This window comes from Chiloscyllium plagiosum, unplaced genomic scaffold (genome assembly GCF_037043375.1).
Source record: "Chiloscyllium plagiosum isolate Xiang-an unplaced genomic scaffold, Cpla_swu_hap1 HiC_scaffold_27, whole genome shotgun sequence".
In the NCBI taxonomy this organism is placed as follows: domain Eukaryota; kingdom Metazoa; phylum Chordata; class Chondrichthyes; order Orectolobiformes; family Hemiscylliidae; genus Chiloscyllium; species Chiloscyllium plagiosum.
The window spans coordinates 85,935,275-85,959,985 of NW_028270165.1; the positions used below are offsets into that span (position 1 = coordinate 85,935,275).

At 47.6% G+C, this 24,711-nt stretch overlaps 2 protein-coding genes across 15 annotated transcripts in view; one reads left to right on the forward strand and one right to left on the reverse strand.

Moving 5' to 3' along the window:
• Window positions 1-24,711, reverse strand: part of LOC148144849 (sulfhydryl oxidase 1-like) — a 58,582-nt gene that overhangs the window by 23,668 nt on the left and 10,203 nt on the right. For 3 of the 11 annotated variants that reach the window (XR_015751615.1, XR_015751617.1, XR_015751614.1), the window contains one exon: window positions 20,567-21,758. The exons of 2 other annotated variants lie outside the window; for them this stretch is intronic. Coding sequence is in view for 5 of the 9 variants with exons in the window: in XM_087975121.1 (XP_087831247.1) it covers window positions 23,097-23,175 (79 nt within the window). In the remaining 4 variants the exon portion in view is untranslated. Of the gene's footprint in view, window positions 1-11,671; window positions 11,782-17,288; window positions 17,406-19,067; window positions 19,202-20,566; window positions 21,759-22,789; window positions 23,176-24,711 lie in introns of those variants that run through there. 6 more of the 11 variants (XR_015751616.1, XM_087975121.1, XM_087975123.1 and 3 more) reach the window with 5 other exon arrangements.
• LOC148144851 (uncharacterized) lies at window positions 831-24,185 on the forward strand. 4 transcript variants are annotated; one of them, XR_015751594.1, is made up of 2 exons: window positions 831-882; window positions 23,423-24,185. XR_015751594.1 is itself a non-coding variant. In XM_087975061.1 (2 exons), exon 2 carries the CDS (start codon window positions 5,651-5,653, stop codon window positions 7,457-7,459), a length of 1,809 nt encoding a protein of 602 aa, XP_087831187.1. In that variant the 5' UTR covers window positions 843-882; window positions 5,244-5,650; the 3' UTR covers window positions 7,460-8,070. The 4 variants fall into 4 exon arrangements, 1 of the variants encoding a protein (XP_087831187.1); XM_087975061.1 differs by lacking the exon at window positions 23,423-24,185 and adding an exon at window positions 5,244-8,070 and having other exon boundaries at window positions 843-882; XR_015751592.1 differs by lacking the exon at window positions 831-882 and adding an exon at window positions 14,687-14,800.

Consider the following 24,711-nt stretch of genomic DNA (forward strand, 5'->3'; position numbering starts at 1 on the left):
GTTTCCTTCCTTCCCTTCTGGTGCAACAGGGACAGGCTCTGTGCCAGAGACCTGGGCCCCAGTGCATACCCCTGGTAGGTCGTTATCCCCCCTCAACAGTACCCACTGACTTATACAGCAAGAAGGAAATACAAATAAGTCATCCCTCCTCTCCCAGGAACCTCTGCTCTCTGACTTCAAATTTAAAACCTCAAATCAGTGACTCCCCACTCCTGGGTTGCAGCTGCCGCTGAAAAACAGAAAATGTCACCTTTTTTTTGTGGTTAGCACTGCTGCCTCACAGCGCCAGAGCCCCAGGTTCAATTCCCCCCCCCCCCAACGTCTGCGCGGTTATCCTCCCACAGTCCAAAGACGTGCGGGTTAGGGTGAATTGGCCAAGCTAAATTGCCCCGTAGTGTTAGGTGACGGGGAATGGGGCTGGGTGTTTTGCTCTTCGGCGGGTCGGTGTGGACTTGTTGGCCCGAAGGGCCTGTTTCCACACTGGAGGGAATCTGATCTAAAGTTCTGGAATTTATATATTGATGAACTGAAACCTGCAACCCATTCTAAAAGATGAAGGACTCAGCAGCGGTCCAGGTTTGTTCCAAATATTGCATCAATTGCATGACACTGTGATGTTTTGCTATAAATTCTGTGTCTTATGATCCTGCAGCACAGCTACCCACAGAAGGAGCAGCGCTGCAGAAGCTCGTGCTTCCAAACTCACCTGGGTGGGCGGGGTTTAGTCTGGGGGCGGGTTTTACGATCTGCGTTCGGAAGGGGCGGGGCTTACGCGTCGCCTTGGACGAGGAGGGGGCGGGACCAGGGGGCGTGGCCATCCCGAAGCCGGAAGTGTGCCCGCGGCCTGTTTCCTCCGCTGGAGCCGCGGCTGCAGTAAGTAAGGTAAAGCTTTATCAATATTTCCTTTTACAGAGTTTGTATTTAATAACCAGTAATGGCTACTCAATATCATTATAAAGTCCCAAAATGCAATTCTTTTCAATCCATAGCAGATAAGCACTAAGAGTTAATTTTCTACGGGATTCAACAGCCTCAGCACTAAAATGGTCTCACAAGGGAACGGCTGTGAATGTTATCACTTGGTGTCCTGTTCACACAGATTCACTGATGCTGAGGCAAACGTTCTTAATTGCCTCACAGCATCCTGTTATGGCTTGGTGAGCCCAGGTGTGCCTACCTTTAAGTTCTCTCCTCTTTCTGAGCCTTCCTGCCTGTTTATTTTCTTGTGCAGTAAATGTATTCAATAATTCAGCATTACATTTTAGTCTGAATGTTTAAAGACAAGTTTTAAGGCTATAGACTTTCTCACCCAGATGCCCACACCCTCATTCCTCCCTTTGATTGCACCGCGATCACTGAAAGAGAAGACTAGTCTAAACAAATGCCCTTCAAGGTGGTCCAGCCATCAACATCCTGCAGAGCGGCACCACCATCTTCGCAGCTCATTTGTCATATTTATCATCGCCTTCGACACCTGTGGGTGAGCCATCAGATCGCGAAAGCAGCATCTTCTGGGGCAAATCTATATCACTAAGGGACCTCATAAGCCGAGCAATTAAATACCTAACAATACCAATACCGACAAACAAACATAGCTAAATTGATAAGCCAATTGTACCATCAGCCCGATCTGCAGTTTCCCCAACTGGTCCCTTCAGTCATTCTGTCAAGGAATGCCTGGATCTCTTCTTGTATCTTAGTAATATTGCCAGTGAGATCGGGAATGGCCATAGTGCATTTATCTTGGACAATGGTGCAGACCTCACCCTCCTCGGCAAGTATATAGTCAAAGGCATACTGATTCTGCACAGAGTAAAGACACAGGTCTGATAATCCCAGTTTACTATGTTCCAGAGCCTCTTTCGTCTTATTTCCTCGAAAGGTCAGGCCTTCAAAGAGGGAGTTGTGGTTCTGTTGACTTGTCACTCCTGCCGATCCTTCCAACCTCAGGGTACTCTGGATTCCCCAGCCTATCGGGTGTCCTATATTGTCACCCAGTCCCTTGGGATCCTTCCAGTTGGAGCAAGGTTGGCTGAGACCGACCGCTGCATCCTCCTCAGATGGAGGTTCCATCGACTTGTCCACTGGCCAGGACAAGGTCCTGTTGTGGGAACAAGGGCTCCGATAGTGACCTTATGAGGGACATCTTTGCCATCCAGGACAAGGAAATTGGTAGCTTTACCTTAGCTGAAGAAATAATAGTCTGGTTTGGTGTATATTAGGGAGAGTTTGTCAAAATAGGTTACTGAAATGTTACAGCAGGGGGTCTGGTCAGGTCTACAGGAGTAAAGGGTCGACGTTTTGCAAGAGGAGTCGCTTGAGCGCTGTAAAAAATGGGCCAAGTGACTTGAGCACTCGCACTGTATGGGAGACAATGGTCCTCAGAATGCTGTTCCCATTGGGCTCTCCCTTAGCTCTATTGTACACGGTCTTGGTGACAGTATCAGGTTCTGAAAAGAGAAAAGGCCTATAAATGTGCAAGGGAAGGGTTCCGTTCCAGGTCCATGTGCCGCATAAGGCTGCTGTACCCCAGCCGGTGTTACACCAGCTGTTTGTATACACAGAGCAGAGCTATTGGAAAGTGATATTTCTCTTTGCAGGGTCGGCAGTAGGAAGTCTGACGAATGGAATGGAATCGGGGACTGGGGACGGGGCAAGTAAGTCATCTCCCGATAGAGAGGAGTAACATACTACTGCCTCTGTGGTGAAGAGCGTTCTGTGGGCCTGTATAAATAAGTTCTTTGTGGATTGAGGAGTTTCCCCTATCAGGCTTCCCTTTTCTCAAGTAGGCCCGACCTGCAAAATGGAATGGTGTTCCTGGACGTCCTTAAAATATTTACCATAATAACGGTTGATCATTTTTATCCTCACTAGGCTTGCGTCTGCAGGTAAAATCAAAAACACATGGTAACGACATGGTAACTCTCACTGATTTCTACTGTCCAGATGGACCATCTGGTCTTTCTGATGTAAGAGTCCATTGCAATAATCAATCTACATCACGTTCCACACGTCTAAGGCGCCTGGTCCGGTGCAATGGACGACATCTCCTCAGCATGGGTGGTGGATTATCTCTGATCATTCCTGGTCGCATCCATACTTAGTGGCTTTCCCCATCAGGATGTTGTACGTGATCAGAAAGGTGAGGAGATAGGCGATCCCCCACATGTCCCTCCTCTTAGTTCAAGTATCTGCAATAAGATTAACATGAGAACAACAGCAAGATTCAAAAACCCAACTGGACAGGGTCCACTCCTTTTGTTGAGATTCCAGGATTCTCTCCTCCACTTCCCCCCATTTGATTGGTGCGGTCAATCAATTTACAACGGTGCAGTTGGACCCAAGCTGAGTGCCCAGTAACTTTGACCGCCGTAGGGGTGGGAAGTAAAACCTGGAAGGGGCCACCCCAACGAGGTTGGAGACCTTTGCCAGTCCAGGTCTTGATTCCTGAAGAAGGGCTTATGCCCGAAACGTCGATTCTCCTGTTCCCTGGATGCTGCCTGACCTGCTGCGCTTTTCCAGCAACACATTTCCAGCAGTTCTTGACGAGCACCAATGAACCAGGCTCTACCCGTGACGAGGCTGAAAGTGAGGGAACATCGCTGTAGGCCGCACGCTCCTGGGAGTGAAAGGCACGCATAACACTAGTTAGAGGAAGAACATAACCAATTATTTTTTCGGTCATTTGGTGGAAGTGGACTCAGAAGGGAGTCGAATTGTTCCCAGAGTATGGAGGCGGTGACCAGAGAGACTCTCAGCTGGAGACAGTCGTGTCTTGCCCGCAGATATGGATCGCATCTGAAATAAGGCCACAGGGATTAGCATAACCAGGAGAGGCCAGACTCTGCCATTAATTTGGCAAGTTTAGTCTTGAGTTTGGTTAAAACATTCAACAATGCCAGCCGCCTGAGGATGATAAGCACCATGCAGTTGCCGACAAATACAAAGCTGGGAACAGAGTTCTCCGTTAATATTACCTACAAAGTGTGGTCCATTGTCCGAGCTAATGCACGCAGGTATACTGAAGTGGGGAATTATTTCCTTAAACAAAATCTTCACCACAGTCTCACCAGTAGCCTTAGGAGGAGGTTAGGCTTCAATCCACTTACAAAAGACATCAGCAATAAGCAAAACATATTTACAGCAACTCAACTCATTTCTCCAACTCAATGAAGTCCAGTTGAAGTGTCTCCAAGGGACCCTCCAGCAAGGGAGTTCTCGTAGAGATACTTGAACTAAGAGGTGGGGGATCGCCTACCCACTGACCTGCTTGATCACGTACAACATCCTGATCGGGAAAGCCACTGACTGAGTATCGATGCGATCTGAATCGATCTAAGATTATCCTGATGTCATCTGGTGCACCAGACCAGACGCTTTCAACGTGGAGTCGCTTGAACGAAGGCGTGAGCTGCCAGAGGAAGTGGTGGGTGCTGGTTAAAAGGCTCCTGGACGGGCATCTGAATATGAAGGGTTCAGATGGGTCAGGGCCAAGTGATGGCAAATGCAACTGGAGTCAGAGATGTACAGCACAGAAACAGACCCTTCGGTCCAACCCGTCCTTGCTGACAAGATAGCCAACCCAATTTAGTCCCAGCTGCCAGCACCCGGCCCATATAGAGGCCAAGTGATGGCAAACGTGACTAGATTAATTTCGGATATCTGGGCAGGTTGGGTCAAAGGGTCTGTTTCCGTGCTGTATGATTCTAATTGTCTTCAGTGGGAGCAGAAGTGTGGTTGTGAAGGCTGGACTTTCAGAGTATGTTTTGCCCTGACTGCGAGCAGAAGAGTTTGACTGAAGTGTGTAGGTGTTAATGCCTTGACATCTCATTTTGCTCCCACCTTCCCGGGGTCGATAACCATTTTGTGTCTGGTCCTTCCTCAAGAAGCTGCGTTGCAGGTTTACCCTGAATTGACACTTTTTTTTTGCTTCCCAAAATCAGACCTGCTCACTCTCAGCAGGATCCCAGTGTTGTGAAAGATATTAACTTTCAGGTGGAGGTATCCAAAATTCAGAGAGATGTCAGTCTTGATGTTTTTGCTTTTTCTGCCCCTGTCAGATCCTGAATCAGCACCTGAAGGGGAATTAGTTAGAGCGGAGTGAGAACAGAGGGGGAGAGAGAGTGGGATGGTGCTTTCAATTTTGTGGAACAACAAAAGAATATTCCACAGAAAGTAGAATTACTTGTTCTGAATTTCTACCCTGCACTGATAGTGATGACTTTTGTAATCTCCTTTTGCAGAGAAGTTGAAAATCTGAAGAGGGAAGTTTCAAAATCAACGGATGAAGGGCTTATGCCCGAAACATTGACTCTCCTGCTCCTCAGATGCTGCCTGACCTGCTGTGCTTTTCCAGCGCCACATTTTTCGACTGACTCTCCAGCGTCTGCAGTCCTCACTTTGATGTCAATGTCTGACAGTCACACAATCAATCGGGACCGCAACGATTTTTGACTGTGATTTCTGTGAGAGGGATCAACGCTTTTTGGTTCCTGTTTGAGGACGTTTTCAGCATCAGTGGGACTGGACGAGAGCCCCCACTGTTGCAGCGCACTGTGTGTGGAGCCTGAAACAGTTATACTGCCTGGGAAGGGGATTTCACGGCAGGGAGGAGCTCTACACGTGTTTGTGTGCAGCTGAAGCTGTGGCCATGGAGAAACCTGAGGAATCCCGCCCTGTAGAAGAACCGTGGAAGTGTGGCGACTGTGGAAAAGGTTTCCGTGTCCCGTCTGCCCTGGAGACTCATCGGCGCAGTCACACCGGGGAGAGGCCATTCCCCTGCACCGACTGCGGGAAGGCCTTCAGACATTCCTCCCACTTGTTGGCCCACCAGCAGAAACACACGGGGACGAGGCCCTTCAGCTGCCCAGAGTGCGGGAAGGCCTTCAGCACATCCTCCCACCTGCTGACCCACCAGCGGGTCCACACAGGGGAGAGGCCCTTCAGCTGCCAAGAGTGCGGAAAGGCCTTTTCCCAGGCCTCCACCCTGCTGACCCACCAGCGGGTCCACACGGGGGAGAGGCCCTTCAGCTGCCCAGAATGCGGGAATGCCTTTACCCAGGCCTCCACCCTGCTGAGGCACCAGCGTGTCCACACGGGGGAAAGGCCCTTCACCTGCCGAGAGTGTGGGAAGGCCTTCAGCAATTCCTCCACCCTGCTGAGGCACCGGCGGGTCCACACGGGGGAGAGGCCGTTCACCTGTTCTCAGTGTGGGAAGGGCTTCACCTGCTCCTCCCACCTGCTGACCCACCAGCAGGTCCATACGGAGGAGAGGCCCTTCATTTGCGCTCAGTGCGGGAAGGGCTTCAGGTATTCCTCCCACCTGCTGAGGCACCAGCGTGTCCACACAGGGGAGAGGCCATTCAGCTGCCCCGAGTGCGGGAAGGCCTTCAGCAATTCCTCTACCCTGTTGGCCCACCAGCATGTCCATACGGGGGAGAGGCCGTTCAGCTGCTCTCAGTGCGGGAAGGGCTTCACCTGCTCCTCCAACCTGCGGAGCCACCAGCGGGTCCACGCGGGGGAGAGGCCCTTCAGCTGCCCAGAGTGTGGGAAGGCCTTCAGCAATTCCTCCCACCTGCTGACCCACCGGCGGGTCCACACGGGGGAAAGGCCCTTCAGCTGCCCCAAGTGTGGGAAGACCTTCAGCGATTCCTCCTCCCTGCGGAGGCACCAGCGTGTCCACACAGGGGAGAGGCCGTTCACCTGCTCTCAGTGCGGGATGGCCTTCAGCGATTCCTCCCACCTGCTGACCCACCGGCGGGTCCACACGGGGGAGAGGCCCTTCAGCTGCCCCGAGTGTGGGAAGGCCTTCAGCAATTCCTCCTCCCTGCTGACCCACCAGCATGTCCACACGGGGGAGAGACCGTTCACCTGCTCTCAGTGTGGGAAGGGCTTCACCTGCTCCTCCGCCCTGCTGAGGCACCAGCGGGTCCACACAGGGGAGAGGCCCTTCAGCTGCCCCGAGTGTGGGAAGGCCTTTACACAGGCCTCCACCATGCTGAGGCACCAGCGTGTCCACATGGAGGAGAGGCAGTTCAGTTGCTCTCAGTGCAGGAAGGGCTTCACCTGCTCCTCCCACCTGCTGACCCACCAGCGGGTCCACATGGGGGAGAGGCCCTTCACCTGCTCTCAGTGCGGGAAGGGCTTCAGGCATTCCTCCCATCTGCTGACCCACTGGCGGGTCCACACGGGGGAGAGGCCCTTCAGCTGCCCCGAGTGCAGGAAGGCCTTCAGGTATTCGTCCCACCTGCTGACTCACCAGTGGGTCCACACGGGAGAGAGGCCCTTCAGCTGCCCCAAGTGTGGAAAGGGCTTCAGCACATCTTCCACCCTGCTGAGGCATCAATGGATCCACACCAGGGAGAGGCCGTTCACCTGCTCTCAGTGCGGGAAGGGCTTCACCTACTCCTCCCACCTGCAGGAGCACCAGCGAGTTCACGTGCCATCGCAGGGGGATTGAAGGAGTGACGGCTGAGTGCCATTATCGATTGGACTATCAACCCGGTTCTGGGGACTCCTGGGTTCGAATCCCGCCATGACAGATGGCAGAATTGGTATTTGGTCAGAAATGTGGAGTTCGGAATCTAACGATGAGACCGTTTCAGGGAGGGGGTGGTGTGGAGGAGAAAGCCCCCATCTGATTCACTCTCTCCCTTGTTAGGGAAGGGAACCGCCATTGTGGGAAAGGATTCACTCTGTCGTTCCAGCTGCATCCTTTACCCGGTCTGGCCTACACGTGACTCCAGACCCACAGCAGTCTGGTTGACACTACACTGCCCCTTCCTGGCAAATGAGCGGGGAGAAACTTACTTGGAGACAGGATATGGGTTGAAATTGCTGAGTGAGGCAATACTTCCTCCGGGTTACGGCTGTACCAAGGATTCGATTACAAAGGGACAACTTGGTGCTGGCCAATAGTAAAGACAGTGAGGGGGGTGGGACAGGGGAGGTATGGTGTGTGCACTTTGACCTTGAGGTGCTCAAAAAGCAACTGCTTTTTCTCTGCCTTTTTGCTGGGGGGATCTGAAGCTGTAACAAAGTTTGGTTGCAATAAAGGTTACCTGAACTTACCACCGGGCTCAGACTCTCATTGAAAGCTTTGAGCTCCAAGAGGTTTTTGTTTTAAAGCTGTTCATTTCTTTCAGCCTCCTGCACTAAGTTTAGAACATAGAACAAAGAACATAGAACAATACAGCACACAACAGGCCCTTCCGCCCTCGATGTTACGCGACCTGTGAACTATTCTCAGCTCGTTCCCTGATACTATCCCAAAATCAACCATGCGCTTTTCTAAGGATTGTTTAAATCTCCCCAATGTGGCTGAGTTGACTACCTTAGCAGGTAGGGAATTCCACACCCTTACCACACTCTGCATAAAGAACTTGCCTCTGACATCTGTCTTAAATCTATCACCCTTCAGTTTCTAGTTATGCCCCCTCGTACAAGCTGATGTCACCATCCTAGGAAAGATTCTTTCACTGTCTACCCTATCTAATCCTCTGATCATCTTATATGTCTCTATCAAATCCCCTCTTAGCCTTCTTCTTTGCAATGAGAACGGACCCAAGTCTCTCAGCCTTTCCTCATAAGACCCTCCCTCCAGAACAGGCAACAACCTGGTAAATCTCTTCTGCACCGTTTCCAATGCTTCCCACATCCTTTCTGAAATATGGGGACCAAAACTATACACAATATTCCAAGTGTGGCCGCACTAGCGTTTTGTATAGTTGCAGCGTGATATTGCGGTTCCCGGAACTCAATCCCTCTACGAACGAAACCTAACACACTGTATGCCTTCTTCACAGCACTATCTACCTGAGTGGCAACTTTCAGGGATCTATGCACATGGACTGCAAGATCACTGCCTTCCTGTTATTCTTCCAAAAGTGAATCACCTCACATTTAACTGCATTGAACTCCATTTGCCACCTCTCAGCCCAATTCTGCTAATCCATCCACCTATGCCTGCACCTAAGTCATTTTAAAAATGACAAACCGCAGTAGTCCCAAAACAGATCCTTGTGGCACACCACTAGAAACCGGACTCCAGGCTGAATATTTTCCATAAACCACCACTCGCTGCCTTCTTTCAGAATGCCAGTTTCTAATCCAAACTGCTAAATCACCCTCAATCCCATGCCTCTGCATTTTCTCCAACAGCCTACCATGTGGAACCTTTACTGAGGTCCATGTACACCACGTCAACTGCCCTATCCTCATCTACATGCTTGGTCACCTTCTCAAAAAACTCAATAAGGTTTGTGAGACACGATCTGCCCTTGATGAAACCATGTTGACTATCTGAAATCAAATTGTTGCTTGCTAGATGATTATAAATCCTATCTCTAATATTCCTTTCCAAAAGCTTTTCTTCAACAGAAGTAAGGCTCACTAAACCTGTAGACAATGACGACTCAAATATTAAAACCAAAGGCTCTGCTATCTCCTCCCTCGCTTCCCAGAGAATCCTTGGATAAATCCCATCGGGCCCAGGGCACTTGTCTACTTTCACTCCTTCTAGAATTGATAACACCTGTGTGCAACTAACCTCGATCCTTTTGAGTCTAATATCTCGTACCTCATTCTTCTCCTCTACAATATTCTCCTTTTCCTGAGTGAAGACCGATGAGAGATATTCATTAACACCTCTCCAATCTCCACAGGGCCCACACTCAACTTCCCACTTCTCTCTTTGATTAGCCCTATTCCTACCCTAATCATCCTTTTATTCCTCACATACCTATAGAAAGCTTTAGGTTCTCCTTTATTCTATTTGGTAACGACTGCTCATGTCCTCTCTTTGCTCTTAACTCTCTCTTTAAATCCTTCCTAGCTGATCTGTAACTCTCCATCACCTCATCTGAACCATCTTGCCTCATCAACACGTAAGCCTCCTTCTTCTTTGTAGCAAGAGATGCAATTTCTGTTGTAAACCACGGTTCCCTTACCTTATCACTTCCTGCCTGACAGGGACATACCTATCAAGGGCACACAATATCTGTTCCTTCAACCAGCTCCACATTTCAATTGTTCCCATCCCCTGCATTTTGCTACCCTATTCTATGCATCCTAAGTCTTGCATAATTGATTATAATTGCCCTTGCCCCATCAATAACTCTTGACCTGTGGCATGTTCCTATCCCTTTACATCGCTAAATGAAACTTAACTGAATTATGGTCACTCTCTCCAAAGTGCTCACCTTCCACTAAATCAAGTGGTTCGTTACCAAGCACCAGATCCAGTGTGACCTCCCTTCTTGTCGGCCCTTCGACATACTGTGTCAGAAAGCCCTCCTGCACACACTGGACAAAAACTGATCCATACGACGTACTAGAATGAAAGCATTTCCAGTCAATGTTGGGGAAGTTAAAGTCCCCCATAATGACCAGCCTGTTCCTTTCACTCCTACCCAGAATAATTTTGCTAATCCCCTCTTCCATCTCCCTGGAACTCTGCGGAGGCCTATAAAAAAAACTGCAAGCAGTGTGACCTCTCCTCTCCTGTTTCTAACCTCAGCCCACATTACCTCAGTAGAACAGTCCTCATCAAAGGTTCTGTCAGCCACCGTTATACTATCCTTGACTAACAAGGCCACGCCTTTCCCTCTTTTACCGCCTTGGCTGTTCTTAATGAAAGATCAAAACCCTGGAACCTGCAACATCCATTCCTCACCCTGCTCTCTCCATGTCTCCGAAATGGCCACAACATCCAAGTCCCAGGTACCTATCCGTGCTGCAAGCTCACCGACTTTATTGCGGATACTCTGGCGTTGAAGTAGACACACTTCAAATCACTTCACTGTCTGCCAGCACATTCCTGTGACCCTGAAATCCTGTCCCTGTCCTTCCTACTCTCATCCTCCTGTGCATTGCAGCTACACCTCCCCGTTCCCATCCCCCTGCTGAGCTAGTTTAAACCAACCCGAATAGCACCAGCAAATTTCCCACCCAGGATATTAGTACCCCTCTGGTTCAAGTGAAGACTGTCCTGTTTGTACAAGTCCCACCTTCCCCAATTATCCAAAAACCTGAAACCCTCCCTCCTGCACCATCCTTGCAGCCAGGTGTTCAGCTGATATATCTCCCTATTCCTTGCCTTGCTATCACGTGGCACGGGTAACAAACCAGAGATAACCACTCTGTTTGTTCTAGCCCTCAGCTTTCACCCTGCTCCCTGAAATCCTGCCTTACATCCCTATCCCTCTTTCTGTGGGAGATTAGAAATGTTTTTGCAGATGGGTGAGGGGGTGTAGTGGGGGGAAGGGAAGGGGAACATTATACAAACGGTCGAGGAATTCTTGTACCATGTAGCATACTTAAGGCTAAGACTGTAATGAATATAGAGGGTCCTTTAAAGAAAATAGTTTTAAGCTAGGAAATAACTTTAAAGTGTTGCAGTGGACCACAAGAAGAAGCAGCAGGGGTATTTCACAATAAAGCTGAAGTAAAGTGATTCCGCAATAAAGTGATTCCGCAACTTGTAAACTGAATAAGAAAGCGAACAGGCTCTGTTTTGGCACGCATTTCTGCTTGATTGCAGAAGCGTCCAGTACTTAGAAGACTGTAATAAATTGTTCTTGTTTCCAAGGCTTTGTCTCAGGCTGATTGATTTGTGAGTGAGTTCTGTTTCTCACAATTGGGGGCCTCGTTCCGGGGTCCAAGACTCAGACCGCTCGACACTCTTGGGATGACCGTGGAGGTGCACCTCGCCGATTTCGGTGATCTTCGACTCCCTTGCTTGTCGTTCGCGGTTTGGGCGAGTACGATCCGGACTGGGAGACCCTGGAAACAAGGCGGGCAGACGCGGCGGGTTAGGTCGGGCAGCTCTTGTGCACAGGAACCAGGTAGGGAAAGGTCTTCAAGGATATATCCGGGCGACCGGGGGCAGCGGTATTTACTGCAAGAATTGCTGCGGGACGGGGCGCACCGAAATGACCAGGTAACTCTGTGCACAGACCAAGGTCAGAAGAGAGACCTTTTATGTCTTGCCTTGGTGGTCAGGACATATAAAAGTATGGGGAATTGGTGATATATAAAATTAAGCATATGTCAATGGAAAACAGCCAGTGTCAGAAGGGCTAGTAGTTGAAGGGCTACTGAGGATGCCCTTCATAACTAACTTATGACCAGACGTCCAGATGAATATTCAAAAGCTAGAGGAGTTGTTGCGGAAAGCTCAAAGTGTCTGTGAGACACGGTGTCTGTGTGTGTGTGTGTGTGAGAGAGAGAGAAAGAGCTGTACAGCAACTAGAAAGTTTAACCCGTTGTGATTTGGTTTGAATGCACATTTGTTTGTTGGTGATTGAATGTTTCTGCTTTGTTCCCTGGAGCTTGAGATCCGGGACTGTTTTGAATCTGATTTCTACTGTGGAAATTTTAACATGATTTCTTTTAAGGTTAAGGATTTTACAGATTATGAAATAAAGTGTTAACTCCTGTTCTTTTTACAGGTCATGACTGCCTTACTATCAGTTTCTAACTAATCTCTTTTATCCTTACATCAAAGTAATTTATGGAAAACAGTTGAAGTCTCAAAAAGCATATAGTTGGTCAGATTAATCGGACGAGTAAGGTGTCCAGTCAGGACCCTGAAGGGGTGTGGAAAAAGGTGACACCGGACCTCGTTAAGATTAATTAAATTAGCAACAATGGGAGGCACGGGGAGTTGGCTGGGTAACGATCGATCTGTAAATAACGTTCAAGGGGAATATATTTCACCCGACAGTCCTTTGGGGAGAATGTTGGGAAATTGGGAACACAACTCCCCGACGCGGGGGAAAGATAAGGCTACAATGGTAAACTATTGTTGTTTTGTCTGGATTAGATAAAGTATTAAGGCGCCTGGTATTTTTTTGCCCAAATATGGGTCCGATGAGGATTGGCTGTGTCAAGATCTTAATATATATGTCAATCGGAAAGAAGCGTACAGTCAAAAACAGTCCGATTATGCGGTTTGTTGGATAGGGAGCGCGGGAGTAAAATTATATCCCATGAATAGGGAGGAATCAGGGAAAGAACAGAAAAAGAATGAACAAGGGAAGCCACAATAGGATCCCTTAACGTGTTTGCCGCCCCCATATACTACTCCCCGGAACGAGCCTACAGCTCCCGAAGTAGAACCGAGTCCAGACACAGAAATGGGAATGGACTCTGAACTAAAAGATGCAGAACCTGGGGGGGGGGCAGAGTCACTCGAGCCACCACACGTAAAGGAGGGGCAGAGATAATGGAAAATGTAAAATTATGTCCCTTCTGAGAGGTTCCGATTGGGGAAGGTACAATCGGATATGTAAACGCTCCCTTAACTAGCAGTGAAGTTAGGGTCTTTACAAAGGAAATGAAAAGTTTATAGAGGATCCGGTTGGACTAGCCGAACAATTAGAGCAATTCCTAGGGCCTAATTTATATACCTGGGGAGAAGTAATGGCAATTTTAGGAACGTTATTTTCAGGGGAAGAACGAGGTATGATTAGGAGAGCAGCTTTATAGCAATGGGAAAAGAGGCACGCAGTTGGGGAAGAAGGGGCCCCAGCAGAACAGAAATTCCCAAATGTTGACCCTCATTTGGAAAATAATGACAGAGAAGATAGGGAGTCAATGCGGGATCTATGAGAAATGGGAATATTAGGAATTAAAGAGGCGGCACCAAGATCATAAAACTTTGTTAAGGCCTTTGAAGTACGACAAGAGAAGGATGGAACCACTTCTGCATTTCTTAAAAGGCTCAAGGAGGCCACAAGGAAGTGTTTGGGAATGGATCCCGATAATCAGATAGCACAGGGACTCTTAAAGGTCCAGTTTGTAACGAAATCAGGCCGGACATACAAAAGAAATTACAGAAATTAGATGGATGGAGTGAAAGACGGATGGAAGAGCTGTTACGTGAGGCACAGAAAGTGTATGTGAAAAGGGAAGACGAGAAGCAGAAACAGAAAGCCAAAATGATGGTGGAGGCAGTAGAAGAAATAACAAAAAGGAGACTGGGGTCAAGGGATAACAGGAAGGGTAGGGGAGGACACAAAAGACAAGGGTCAGATACCTGGGAAAGGAGGCAACAATTCAGAGATAACCACTCTGTTTGTTCTAGCCCTCAGCTTCCACGCTAGCTCCCTGAAATCCTGCCTTGCATCCCTATTCCTCATTTTTTTTGTGGTTAGCACTGCTGCCTCACAGCACCAGAGCCCCAGGTTCAATTCCCTCCACCCCACCCCCCCCCCCCCCCGCGTCTGCGTGGATTTCCTCCCACAGTCCAAAGATGTGCGGGTTAGGGTGAATTGGCCAAGCTAAATTGCCTCGTAGTGTTTGGTGATGGGGAATGGGGCTGGGTGTTTTGCTCTTCAGTGGGTCGGTGTGGACTTGTTGGGCCGAAGGGCCTGTTTCCACACTGGAGGGAATCTGATCTAAAGTTCTGGAATTTATATATTGATGAACTGAAACCTGCAACCCATTCTAAAAGATGAAGGACTCAGCAGCGGTCCAGGTTTGTTCCAAATATTGCATCGGTTGCATGACACTGTGAAGTTTTGCAATTAATTCTGTGTTTTATGATCCTGCAGCACAGCTACCCACAGAAGGAGCAGCGCTGCAGAAGCTCGTGCTTCCAAACTCACCTGGGTGGGCGGGGTTTACCAGGAGGGGCGGGGTTTAGTCTGGGGGCGGGGTTTACGATCTGCGTTTGGAAGGGGCGGGGCTTACGCGTCGCCTTGGACGAGGAGGGGGCGGGACCAGGAGGCGTGGCCCTCCCGAAGCCGGAAGTGTGCCCGCGGCCTGTATCCTCCGCTGGAGCCTCGGCTGCAGTAAGGTAAAGCTTTATCAATATTTCCTTTTACAGAGTTTGTATTTAATAACCAGTAATGGCTACTCAATATCATTATAAAGTCCCAAAATGCAATTCATTTCAATCCATAGCAGATAAGCACTAAGAGTTAATTTTCTACGGGATTGAACAGCCTCAGCACTAAAATGGTCTCACAAGGGAACGGCTGTGAATGTTATCACTTGGTGTCCTGTTCACACAGATTCACCGATGCTGAGGCAAACGTTCTTAATTGCCTCACAGCATCCTGTTATCATTTGGTGACCCCAGGTGTCCCTATCTTTAAGTTCTCTCCTCTTTCTGAGCCTTCCGGCCTGTTTATTTTCTGGTGCAGTAAATGTATTCAATAATTCAGCATTACATTTTAGTCTAAATGTTTAAAGGCAAGTTTTAAGGCTATAGACTTTCTCACCCAGATGTCCACACCCTCATTCCTCCCTTTGATTGCACCGCGATCACTGAAAGAGAAAGCTAGTCCAAACAAATGCCCTTCAAGGTGGTCCAGCCATCAACATCCTGCAGAGCGGCACCACCATCTTCGCAGCTCATCTGGTCATATTTATCATCACCATCGACACGTGTGGGTGAGCCATCGGATCGCAAAAGGAGCATCTTCTGGGGCAAATCTATATCACTAAGGGACCTCATAAGCCGAGCAATTAAACACCTAACAATACCAATACCGACAAACAGACATAGCTAAATTAATAAGCCAATTGTACCATCAGCCCGATCTGCAGTTTTCCCAACTGGTCCCTTCAGTCATTCTGGATCTCTGCTTGTATCTTAGTAATATTGCCAGTGAGATCGGGAATGCCCATAGTGCATTTATCTTGGACAATGGTGCAGACCTCACTCTCCCGGGCGAGTATTATCGTCTAAGGCATACCGATTCTGCATAGAGTAAAGACACAGGTCTGATAATCCCAGTTTACTATGTTCCAGAGCCTCTTTAGTCTTATTTCCTCGAATGGTCAGGCCGCAAAAGAGGGAATTGCGGTTCTTTTAACTTGTCACTCCTGCCGATCCTTCCAACCTCAGGGTACTCTGGATTCCCCAGCCTATCGGGTGTCCTGTATTGTCACGCAGTCCCTTGGGATCCTTCCAATTGGAGCAAGGTTGGCTGAGACCGACCGCTGCATCCTCCTCAGATGGAGGTTCCATCGACTTGTCCACTGGCCAGGACAAGGTACTGTTGTGTGAACAAGGGCTCCGACGGTGACCTTATGAAGGACATCTTTGCCATCCAGGACAAGGAAATTGGTAGCTTTACCTTAGCTGAAGAAATAATAGTCTGGTTTGGTGTATATTAGGGAGAGTTTGTCAAAATAGGTTACGGAAATGTGACAGCAGGGGGTCTGGTCAGATCTACAGGAGTAAAGGGTCGACGTTTTAGATTAGATTACTTACAGTGTGGAAACAGTGATGAATAGATTGGAATCGGAGACTGGGGACAGGCAAGTAAGTCATCTCCCGATAGAGAGGAGTAACATACTACTGCCTCTGGGGTGTATAGCGTTCTGTGGGCCTGTATAAATAAGTTGTTTGTGGATTGAGGAGTTTCCCCTATCAGTCCACACCGCCCCGCCGAAGCGCAACACACCCATACCCCTTACCTCACACTATGGGCAATTTACCATGGCCAATTCACCTGACCTGCACATCTTTGGACTGTGGGAGGAAACCGGAGCACCTGGGGGAAACCCACGCAGACACGGGGAGAATGTGCAAACTCCACACAGTCAGTCACTTGAGGCGGGAATTGAACCCGGGTCTCTGGCGTTGTGAGGCAGCAGTGCGAACCACTGTGCCACCCACGGTCCTCAGAATGCTGTTCCCATTGGGCTCTCCCTTAGCTCAATTGTACATGGTCTTGGTGACAGTATCAGATTCTGAAAAGAGAAAAGGTCCATGTGCCGCATAATGCCTGCTGTACCCCAGCCAGTGTTACACCACCTGTTTGTATACACAGACCCGAGGTATTGGAAAGTGATATTTCTCTTCGCGGGGTCGACAGTAGGAAGTCTGATGAATAGATGAATCGGGGACTGGGGACAGGGCAAGTAAGTCATCTCCCGATAGAGAGGAGTAACATACTACTGCCTCTGGGGTGAAGAGCGTTCTGTGGGCCTGTGTAAATAAGTTGTTTGTGGATTGAGGAGTTTCTCCTATCAGGCTTCCCTTTTCTCGAGTCGGTCCGTCCTACAAAAAGGGATGATGTTCCTGGGCATATTTACCATAATAACGGGGTTGATCATTTTTATCCTCACGAGGCTTGCGACTGCAGGTAAAATAAAAAAAACATGGTAACGACATGATAACTCTCACTGATTTCTACTGTCCAGATGGACCATCTGGTCTTTCTGATGTAAGAGTCCATTGCAATAATCAATCTTCATCACGTTCCACACGTCAAAGGCGTCTGGTCTGGTGCACTGGACGACATCTCCTCAGCATGGGTGGTGGATAATCTCTGATCATTCCTGGTCGCATCCATAGTTAGTGGCTTTCCCCATCAGGATGTTGTACGTGATCAGAAAGGTGAGGAGATAAGCGATCCACCACATGTCCCTCCTCTTAGTTCAAGTATCTGTAATAAGATCAACATGAGAAAAACAGCAAAATTCAAAACCCAACTGGACAGGGTCCACTCCTTTTGTTGAGATTCCAGGATTCTCTCCTCCTCTTCCCCCCCTTTTGATTGGTGCGGTCAATCAATTTACAACGGTGCAGTTGGACCCAAGCTGAGCGCCCAGCGACTGGGACCGCCGTAGGGGTGGGAAGTAAAACCTGGAAGGGGCCATCCCAACGAGGTTGGAGACCTTTGCCAGTCCAGTTCTTGACGAGCACCAACGAACCAGGCTCTACCCGTGACAAGGCTGAAAGGGAGGGAACATCGCTGTAGGCCGCACGCTCCTGAGAGTGAAAGGCACGCATAACATTGGTTAGAGCAAGAACATAACCAATGATTGCTTTGGTTATGTGGTGGAAGTGGACTCAGAAGGGAACCAAATCGTTCCAAGGGGTACGGAGGCAGTGACCAGAGAAACTCTCAGCTGGAGACATTCGTGTCTTGCCTGCAGATATGGATCGCATCTGGAATAAGGCCACAGGGATTAGCATGACCAGGAGAGGCCATACTCTGCCATTAATTTGGCAAGTTTAGTCTTGAGTTTGGTTAAAACATTCAACAATGCCAGCCGCCTGAGGATGATAAGCACCATGCAGATACCGACAAATACAAAGCTGGGAACAGAGTTCTCCGTTAATATTACCGACAAAGTGTGGTCCATTGTCCGAGCTAATGTACGCAGGTATACTGAAGCAGGGAATTACTTCCTTAAACAAAATCTTCACCACAGTCTCAGCAGTAGCATTAGGAGGAGGGTAGGCTTCAATCCACTTACAAAAGACATCAGCAACAAGCAAAACACATTTATAGCAACTCAACTCATTTCTCCAACTCAATGAAGTCCAGTTGAAGTGACTCCAAGGGACCCTCCAGCAAGGGAGTTCTCGTAGAGATACTTGAACTAAGAGGTGGGGGATCGCCTACCCATGGACCTGTTTGATCACGTACAACATCCTGATCGGGAAAGCCACTGACTGAGTATCGATGCGATCTGGAATGATCTGAGATTATCCTGGTGTCATTTGGTGCACCAGATCAGACGCTTTCAACATGGAGTCGCTTGAGCGATGGCATGAGCTGCCAGAGGAAGTGGTGGGTGCTGATACGATGACAAGTTAAAAGGCTCCTGGATGGGCATATGAATATGAAGGGTTCAGTTGGGTCAGGGCCAAGTGATGGCAAATGCGACTGGAGTCATAGAGATGTACAGCACAGAAACCGACCCTTCGGTCCAACCCGTCCTTGCTGACAAGATAGCCAACCCAATTTAGTCCCAGCTGCCAGGACCCAGCCCATATTGCGGCCAAGTGATGGCAAACGTGACTAGATTAATTTAGGATATCTGGGCAGGTTGGGCCAAAGGGTCACTTTCTGTGCTGTGTGATTCTAATTGTCTTCAGTGGAAGCAGAAGTGTGGTTGTGAAGGCTGGACTTTCAGAGCATGTTTTGCCCTGACTGGGAGCAGAAGAGTTTGACTGAAGTGTGTCGGTGTTAATGCCTTGATGTCTCATTTTACTCCCACCTTCTCGGGGTCGTTAACCCTTTTGTGCCTGGTCCTTCCTCAAGAAGCTGCGTTGCAGGTTCACCCTGAATTGACACTTTTTTTTTGCTTCCCAAAATCAGACCTGCTCACTCTCAGCAGGATCCCAGTGTTGTGAAAGATATTAACTTTCAGGTGGAGGTATCCAAAATTCAGAGAGATGTCAGTCTTGACGTTTTTGCTTTTCTGCCCCTGTAAGATCCTGAATCAGCACCTTCAGGAGAATTAGATAGAGCGGAGTGAGAACAGAGGGGGAAGAGGGTGTGGGAGTGCTTTCAATTTTGTGGAACAACAAAAGAAAAGAATATTCCACAAAGTAGAATTGCTTGTTCTGAATTTCTACCCTGCACTGATAGTGATGACTTTTGTAATCTGTTTTTAACCGTGTATTTGAAGATCTGAAGACTGAAGCTTCAAAATCAACAGATGAAGGGCTTATGCCCGAAACATTGACTCTCCTGCTCCTCAGATGTTGCCTGACCTGTTGTGCTTTTCCAGCGGCACACTTTTCGACACTGACTCTCCAGCGTCTGCAGTCCTCACTTTGACGTCAATGTCTGACAGTCACGCAATCCATCGGGACTGCAACGGTGTTCATCTATGATTCTGTGAGAAGGAGCAAAGCATTTTGGTTCCTGTTTGAGTAAGTTTTCAGCATCAGTGGGACTGGATGAGAGACCCTACTGTTGCAGCGCACTGAGTGTTGAGCCTGAAACAGTTATACGGCCTGGGAAGAGGAATTCACGGTGGGGAGGGGCTCCACACGCATTTGTGTGTAACTGAAGCTTCGGCCATGGAGAAACCTGAGGAATCCAGCCCCGTGGAGAAACAGTGGAAGTGTGGCAACTGCAGGAAAAGCTTCTGTGTCCCGTCTGTCCTGGAGACTCATCGGCGCAGCCACACCAGGGAGAGCCCGTTCCCCTGTCCCATCTGCGGGAAGGGCTTCAGCACTTCCTCCACCCTGCTAACCCACCAGCGGATCCACACTGGGGAGACGCCCTTCAGCTGCCCCGAGTGTGCAGGAAGGCCTTCAGCGATTCCTCCACTCTGCTGAGGCACCAGCGGGTCCACACGGGGTAGAGGCCCTTCAGTTGCCCCGGGTGCGGGAAGAGATTTACCCAGGCCTCCAACCTGCTGACCCTCCAGCGGATCCACACAGGAGAGAGGCCCTTCAGCTGCCCCCTGTGCGGGAAGGGCTTCACCAGCTCTACCATCCTCCAGAGGCACCAGGGAATTCATGTACCATTGCAGGGGGATTTAAGGCACGATGGCTGAGTGCCAGTATCGACTGGACTATCAACCCAGTTCCAGGGGCCCCGGGTTTGAATCCCACTGCAGCAGATGGTGCGATACAGGGTATGGGTTGAAATTGCCGAGTGAGGCAATACTTCCTCCGGGTTACGGCTGTACCAAGGATCCAATTGCAAAGGGACAACTTGGTGGTGACCAATAGTAAAGAAGTGAGGTGGGTAGGGGGGTGGTGGGGTAGCGTGTGCGTTTTGACCTTGAACTGTTTAAAAAGCAGCTACTTTTTCTCTGCCTTTTTGCTGAGGGGGTTTGAAGCTGTAACAAAGTTGGATCTCAATAAAAGTTACCTGAAATTACCCCCGGCTCAGACTCTCATTGAAAGCTTTGAGCTCCAAGGTTTTTGTTTTAAAGCTGCTCATTTCTTTCAGCTTCCTGCACTAAGCTTCCAATGTGGCGTATCAGATGGATCAGTGAATGAGCAGCCAGTTTCGTTAGAAATTGTGAATTTTTCAGGAGTGCATAGTGTGTCATTTCATCGGCGTTGTAAAGTTTACTGGCAGCATTGGGAGGTGTGGGCTGTGCTCACTAGAAATGATGTGGAGGAGCCGGTGGTGGACTCGCCTGGATGAAGTTAAAAATCACACAACACCAGGTTATAGTCCAACAGGTTTATTTGTAAGTGTAAGCTTTTGGAGCACTGCTGCTTCATCGGGTAGCTGTGGAGCAGGATCATAAGACACAGATTTTATAGCAAAAGATCACAGTGTCATGCAACTGATAGGATATATGAAACAAACCAAGATTGCTGTTAAGTCTTTCACCTTTTAGAATGTGTTGCAGATTTCAGTTCATTATTATGTAAATCCCAGAACATCTTTTGATTCACATTCTCAAGATGACTTAAGTTTTTTTTAAAAAAAGTGACAACTCAGCCCAGACAGCCCCGATAAAGGTGTGAGGTTCGAGTGTGTCAAATGTCTCAATTTTGAATCAGACTGGTTCTATTTCCAAAGTAGGAATTTATAAAATATTACATGGATTGACTGCCTGCAGACTGTGCACTTTTTGAGCAAAATTGAATGTATCTACAAACATAATTCTGCCAATACAAATTTGCCCAAAAAGTGATGTGTTAGTTTATGCATGAGTGCACATAAGAGTGTGATGGAGTATATGCCTGAGAGTGTGTTGGGGGTGTATGTGTGCGTGTCTGAGAGAGCACGTGTATATGAGTGAGGTATGAATAAAAGCAAGGGCTTGCGCTTTGCTAAAGCAAGGAAGGTCAGGACTTGTACAGTTAATGGTAGGGCCCTGTGTCATGCTGTAAGAGAGAGACATGATGGGGTTCAGGTACACAGTTCTTTCAAAGTTGCTTCACTGCGAGACAGGGTGGTTAAGAAGGCGTTTAGCATACTTACCTTCATTGTTCACCCCATTGAGTATAGGAGTTGGGACATCATGTTGAGGTTGTACAGGATGTTGGTGAGGCCACTTTCAGAGTACTGAGTATGGTTCTCGTGTCCCTGTAATAGGAAGAATACTATTAGAGAGGGTTTGGTAAAGATTTACCAGGATGTTGCCAGGACTGGAGGGTTTGAGTTATAATGAGAGGCTGGGACTTTTTTCACTGCAGCACAGGAGGTTGGGGGGTGACATTATTGAGATTGATAAAATCATGAGGAGTGGAGGTAAGGTGAATAGCAAAGGGCTCTTCCTTAGCATTGGGGAGCTCAAGACTAGGGGGCATATTTCTTTAAAGTGAGAGGAGAGAGATTTAAAAGGAACCCGAGGGGCAATGTTTTGACAGAGGGCGGTTTACACGTGGAATGAACTTGCTGAGGATGTGGTCAATGCAGGTACGTTTACAAAGTCTAAACGACATTTGGATGGGTACATGAATAGAAAGGTTTAGAGGGATTTGGGCCAAACGCAGGCAAGTGAGGCTAGTTTAGTTTGGGAACCCTGGTCGCCATGGATGAGTTGGACCAAAGGGTCTATTTCTGTGCTGTCTACCTCTCTGAACCAGAAGTGATCTTATTGAAACCAGTAGAATTCTGAAAGGGGCTTGACAGGATAGATGCAGATAAAATGCTCCTTTGTGGTGGGAGTCATAGAATCCCAACAATGTGGAAACAGGCCATTCAGCCCATCTATTCCACACTGGCCCTCTGAACAGCATCCCACACATACCCACCCCCTTACTCTGTATTTCCCATGGCCAATCCACCCTAAGTTTCACATCCCTGGTCACTATGGGTAATTTAGCACAGCCTATCCACCCTAAGGTCTACACCCTAATCTGTAAATTACTTTCTCAAAAAATGTAATTTAAATGTAGAGTTTTTCTCTAAGAAAAATGTTAGTCTGACTCAACATTCGGGCGCAGACAGAATTCACACTTATTGTTAGAAAAGCTCTGCATTTGAATGACATTCTTGAGAAGGTAACAAAAAAGAAGTTCTGGGATTAACAAACCAAAGAGCAGAAACCTATTCTAAAAGATGAAGGATTTAATCTAAAATTGTTTGATATGTCACATTTCCATGACCCTAGACTCCTTTGGATATAAATTGTGATCATGATCTCATTCTCCACAACTACCTGATGAAGGAGCGGCGCTCCGAAAGCTTGTGCTTCCAAACAAACCTGCTGGATTATAACCTGGTGTTGTGTGATGTTTAACTTTGTCCATGGGAAACACATGAGTTGTGGGACTGGTAACAGTTCTTATTTTGTGATCTATTCCAAGTGAAATTTCTCCTCTGTGCAGGCACGGGTGAACAGTTTGTTTTTGTGCTTTGTGCGAGATCGGGCTAGCAGCTTTTAAATCCTTATGTTAAGCAGTTCAAGTAAACTGTCAATCAGCAATTATATTCCGAGAGTGGTACTTCCAGCTCTGGTAATCCTGTTGCATCAACAGAGAGGGAGAGGTTGTCACATCTAAAGAGCAGACAGAAAAGTTATTTCGCTTGTTGAGTCGGTTCCTCACTCAGATGAGACTGGATACTGCTTTTAATGGATCATAATTAAATGCTACAATGGAACACCTTAAATTCAAGGAATTTTGAAAGGGCAAACGAACAGTAACTTTGAACAGAAATGTTCTTCCATTTCCAACCTTGGTTGAGCCAAATGAAGCATTTTTACTGATAGCTCCATAATCATGTTCCTGCTGGATTTTTTTCAGGGCAAACCATTTCTGGTGGGAGAAATTCTGCATCCTGGGAAGGCGGGGAAATGAGAAAAAAAGCTGTTGAAAGCTTTGAACTGTGGGCCCATGAGCTCTCGTGGGAGCAGTGCATTTGCCAAAAACATTTCGGAGGAATTCTGTTTACCTGTTGGACCGAAAATAGTTTCCCCACTGAACGTTAAACAGGTATTGAGAACGTTGCGCATTATAGAGTGTGTTCCTGAGGACCGGAGGAGGATTGAATTTGCCAACGTGAACCACACTTTGCAGAGAGAGGAAATTTCTCTGGATGGAATAGGTTGATGGAAGTCAATAATTGTCAGATTATTTCATGAAAATAACAGCTGGTATGGGGATCCCAAAAGAGGGGCGTCTGTAATGAGCACACAGAAACAAACCCTTCAGTCCAGGCCAACCAGATATCCTAAATTAATCTAGTGACCCATTTGCCAGCATTTGGCCCATATCCCTCTGAATTCTTCCTATTCATGTCCCCATCCAGATGCATTTTTTTCTTCGGAGAATACTTGGGTGAGAGCCAAGATATGCAATATCTCAATGTATAATAATAAAGCAGCTCATTTATTCTGAAATTATTTCAATTAGTTGGTCAATTGCCAAATAATAGCTGCATAACTGTTGTCAATATCGATACCCAGGAAAGCTATTTTGTTTAGTATATTTCCTTTGTAAAGATCTTATCCAAATTATAAAATGAATGTATTTTCACATGAAATAAAATTTGCAGTGTTTTATTAAATGGTTGAAAGTAACTTTGCACTTAATTGCTCCATTTGGGATTAAACATTGTGACTTAGATAAAAGTGATCTTTCATAATTTATGGTGAGTCTATTAACAAACGAATGTTGCCATTTGCTCTCAAGTTAGCTCAGATTCAATTTGAAATTCTTAAATGAGTTGAATAAGTGGTAAAAAGTAAATATTTATTGCACTTTTCTGAAATTCTCTGCACTGCCATTGTATTTGGTTAAACAAAATATGTATCTCTCTTCATAACTTTGATATCACCACAAATCCTAGGAACCCCATCCAGGACAAACATATAAATAGAAAGTAGGAGACAACAGCTTTGCTTCACTTGGAAGTCACCACTGATGATGTTACCTAGCCAGGTAATGAAATGTCTGGATATCAAACCTATAGCTCAGCGAGCAAACCTGCACCCTGAACATTCTACTTTGCTGAAAGACTGCACAATCTGCAGGCAGTCGATACATGTAATATATTGTCAATTCCACTTTGAAAATAGATAATGGGCCCACTA

Excerpts from the sequence above, each read along its gene's own strand:
- LOC148144851 (XM_087975061.1), top strand. The coding sequence starts at position 5,651 with ATGGAGAAACCTGAGGAATCCCGCCCTGTAGAAGAACCGTGGAAGTGT.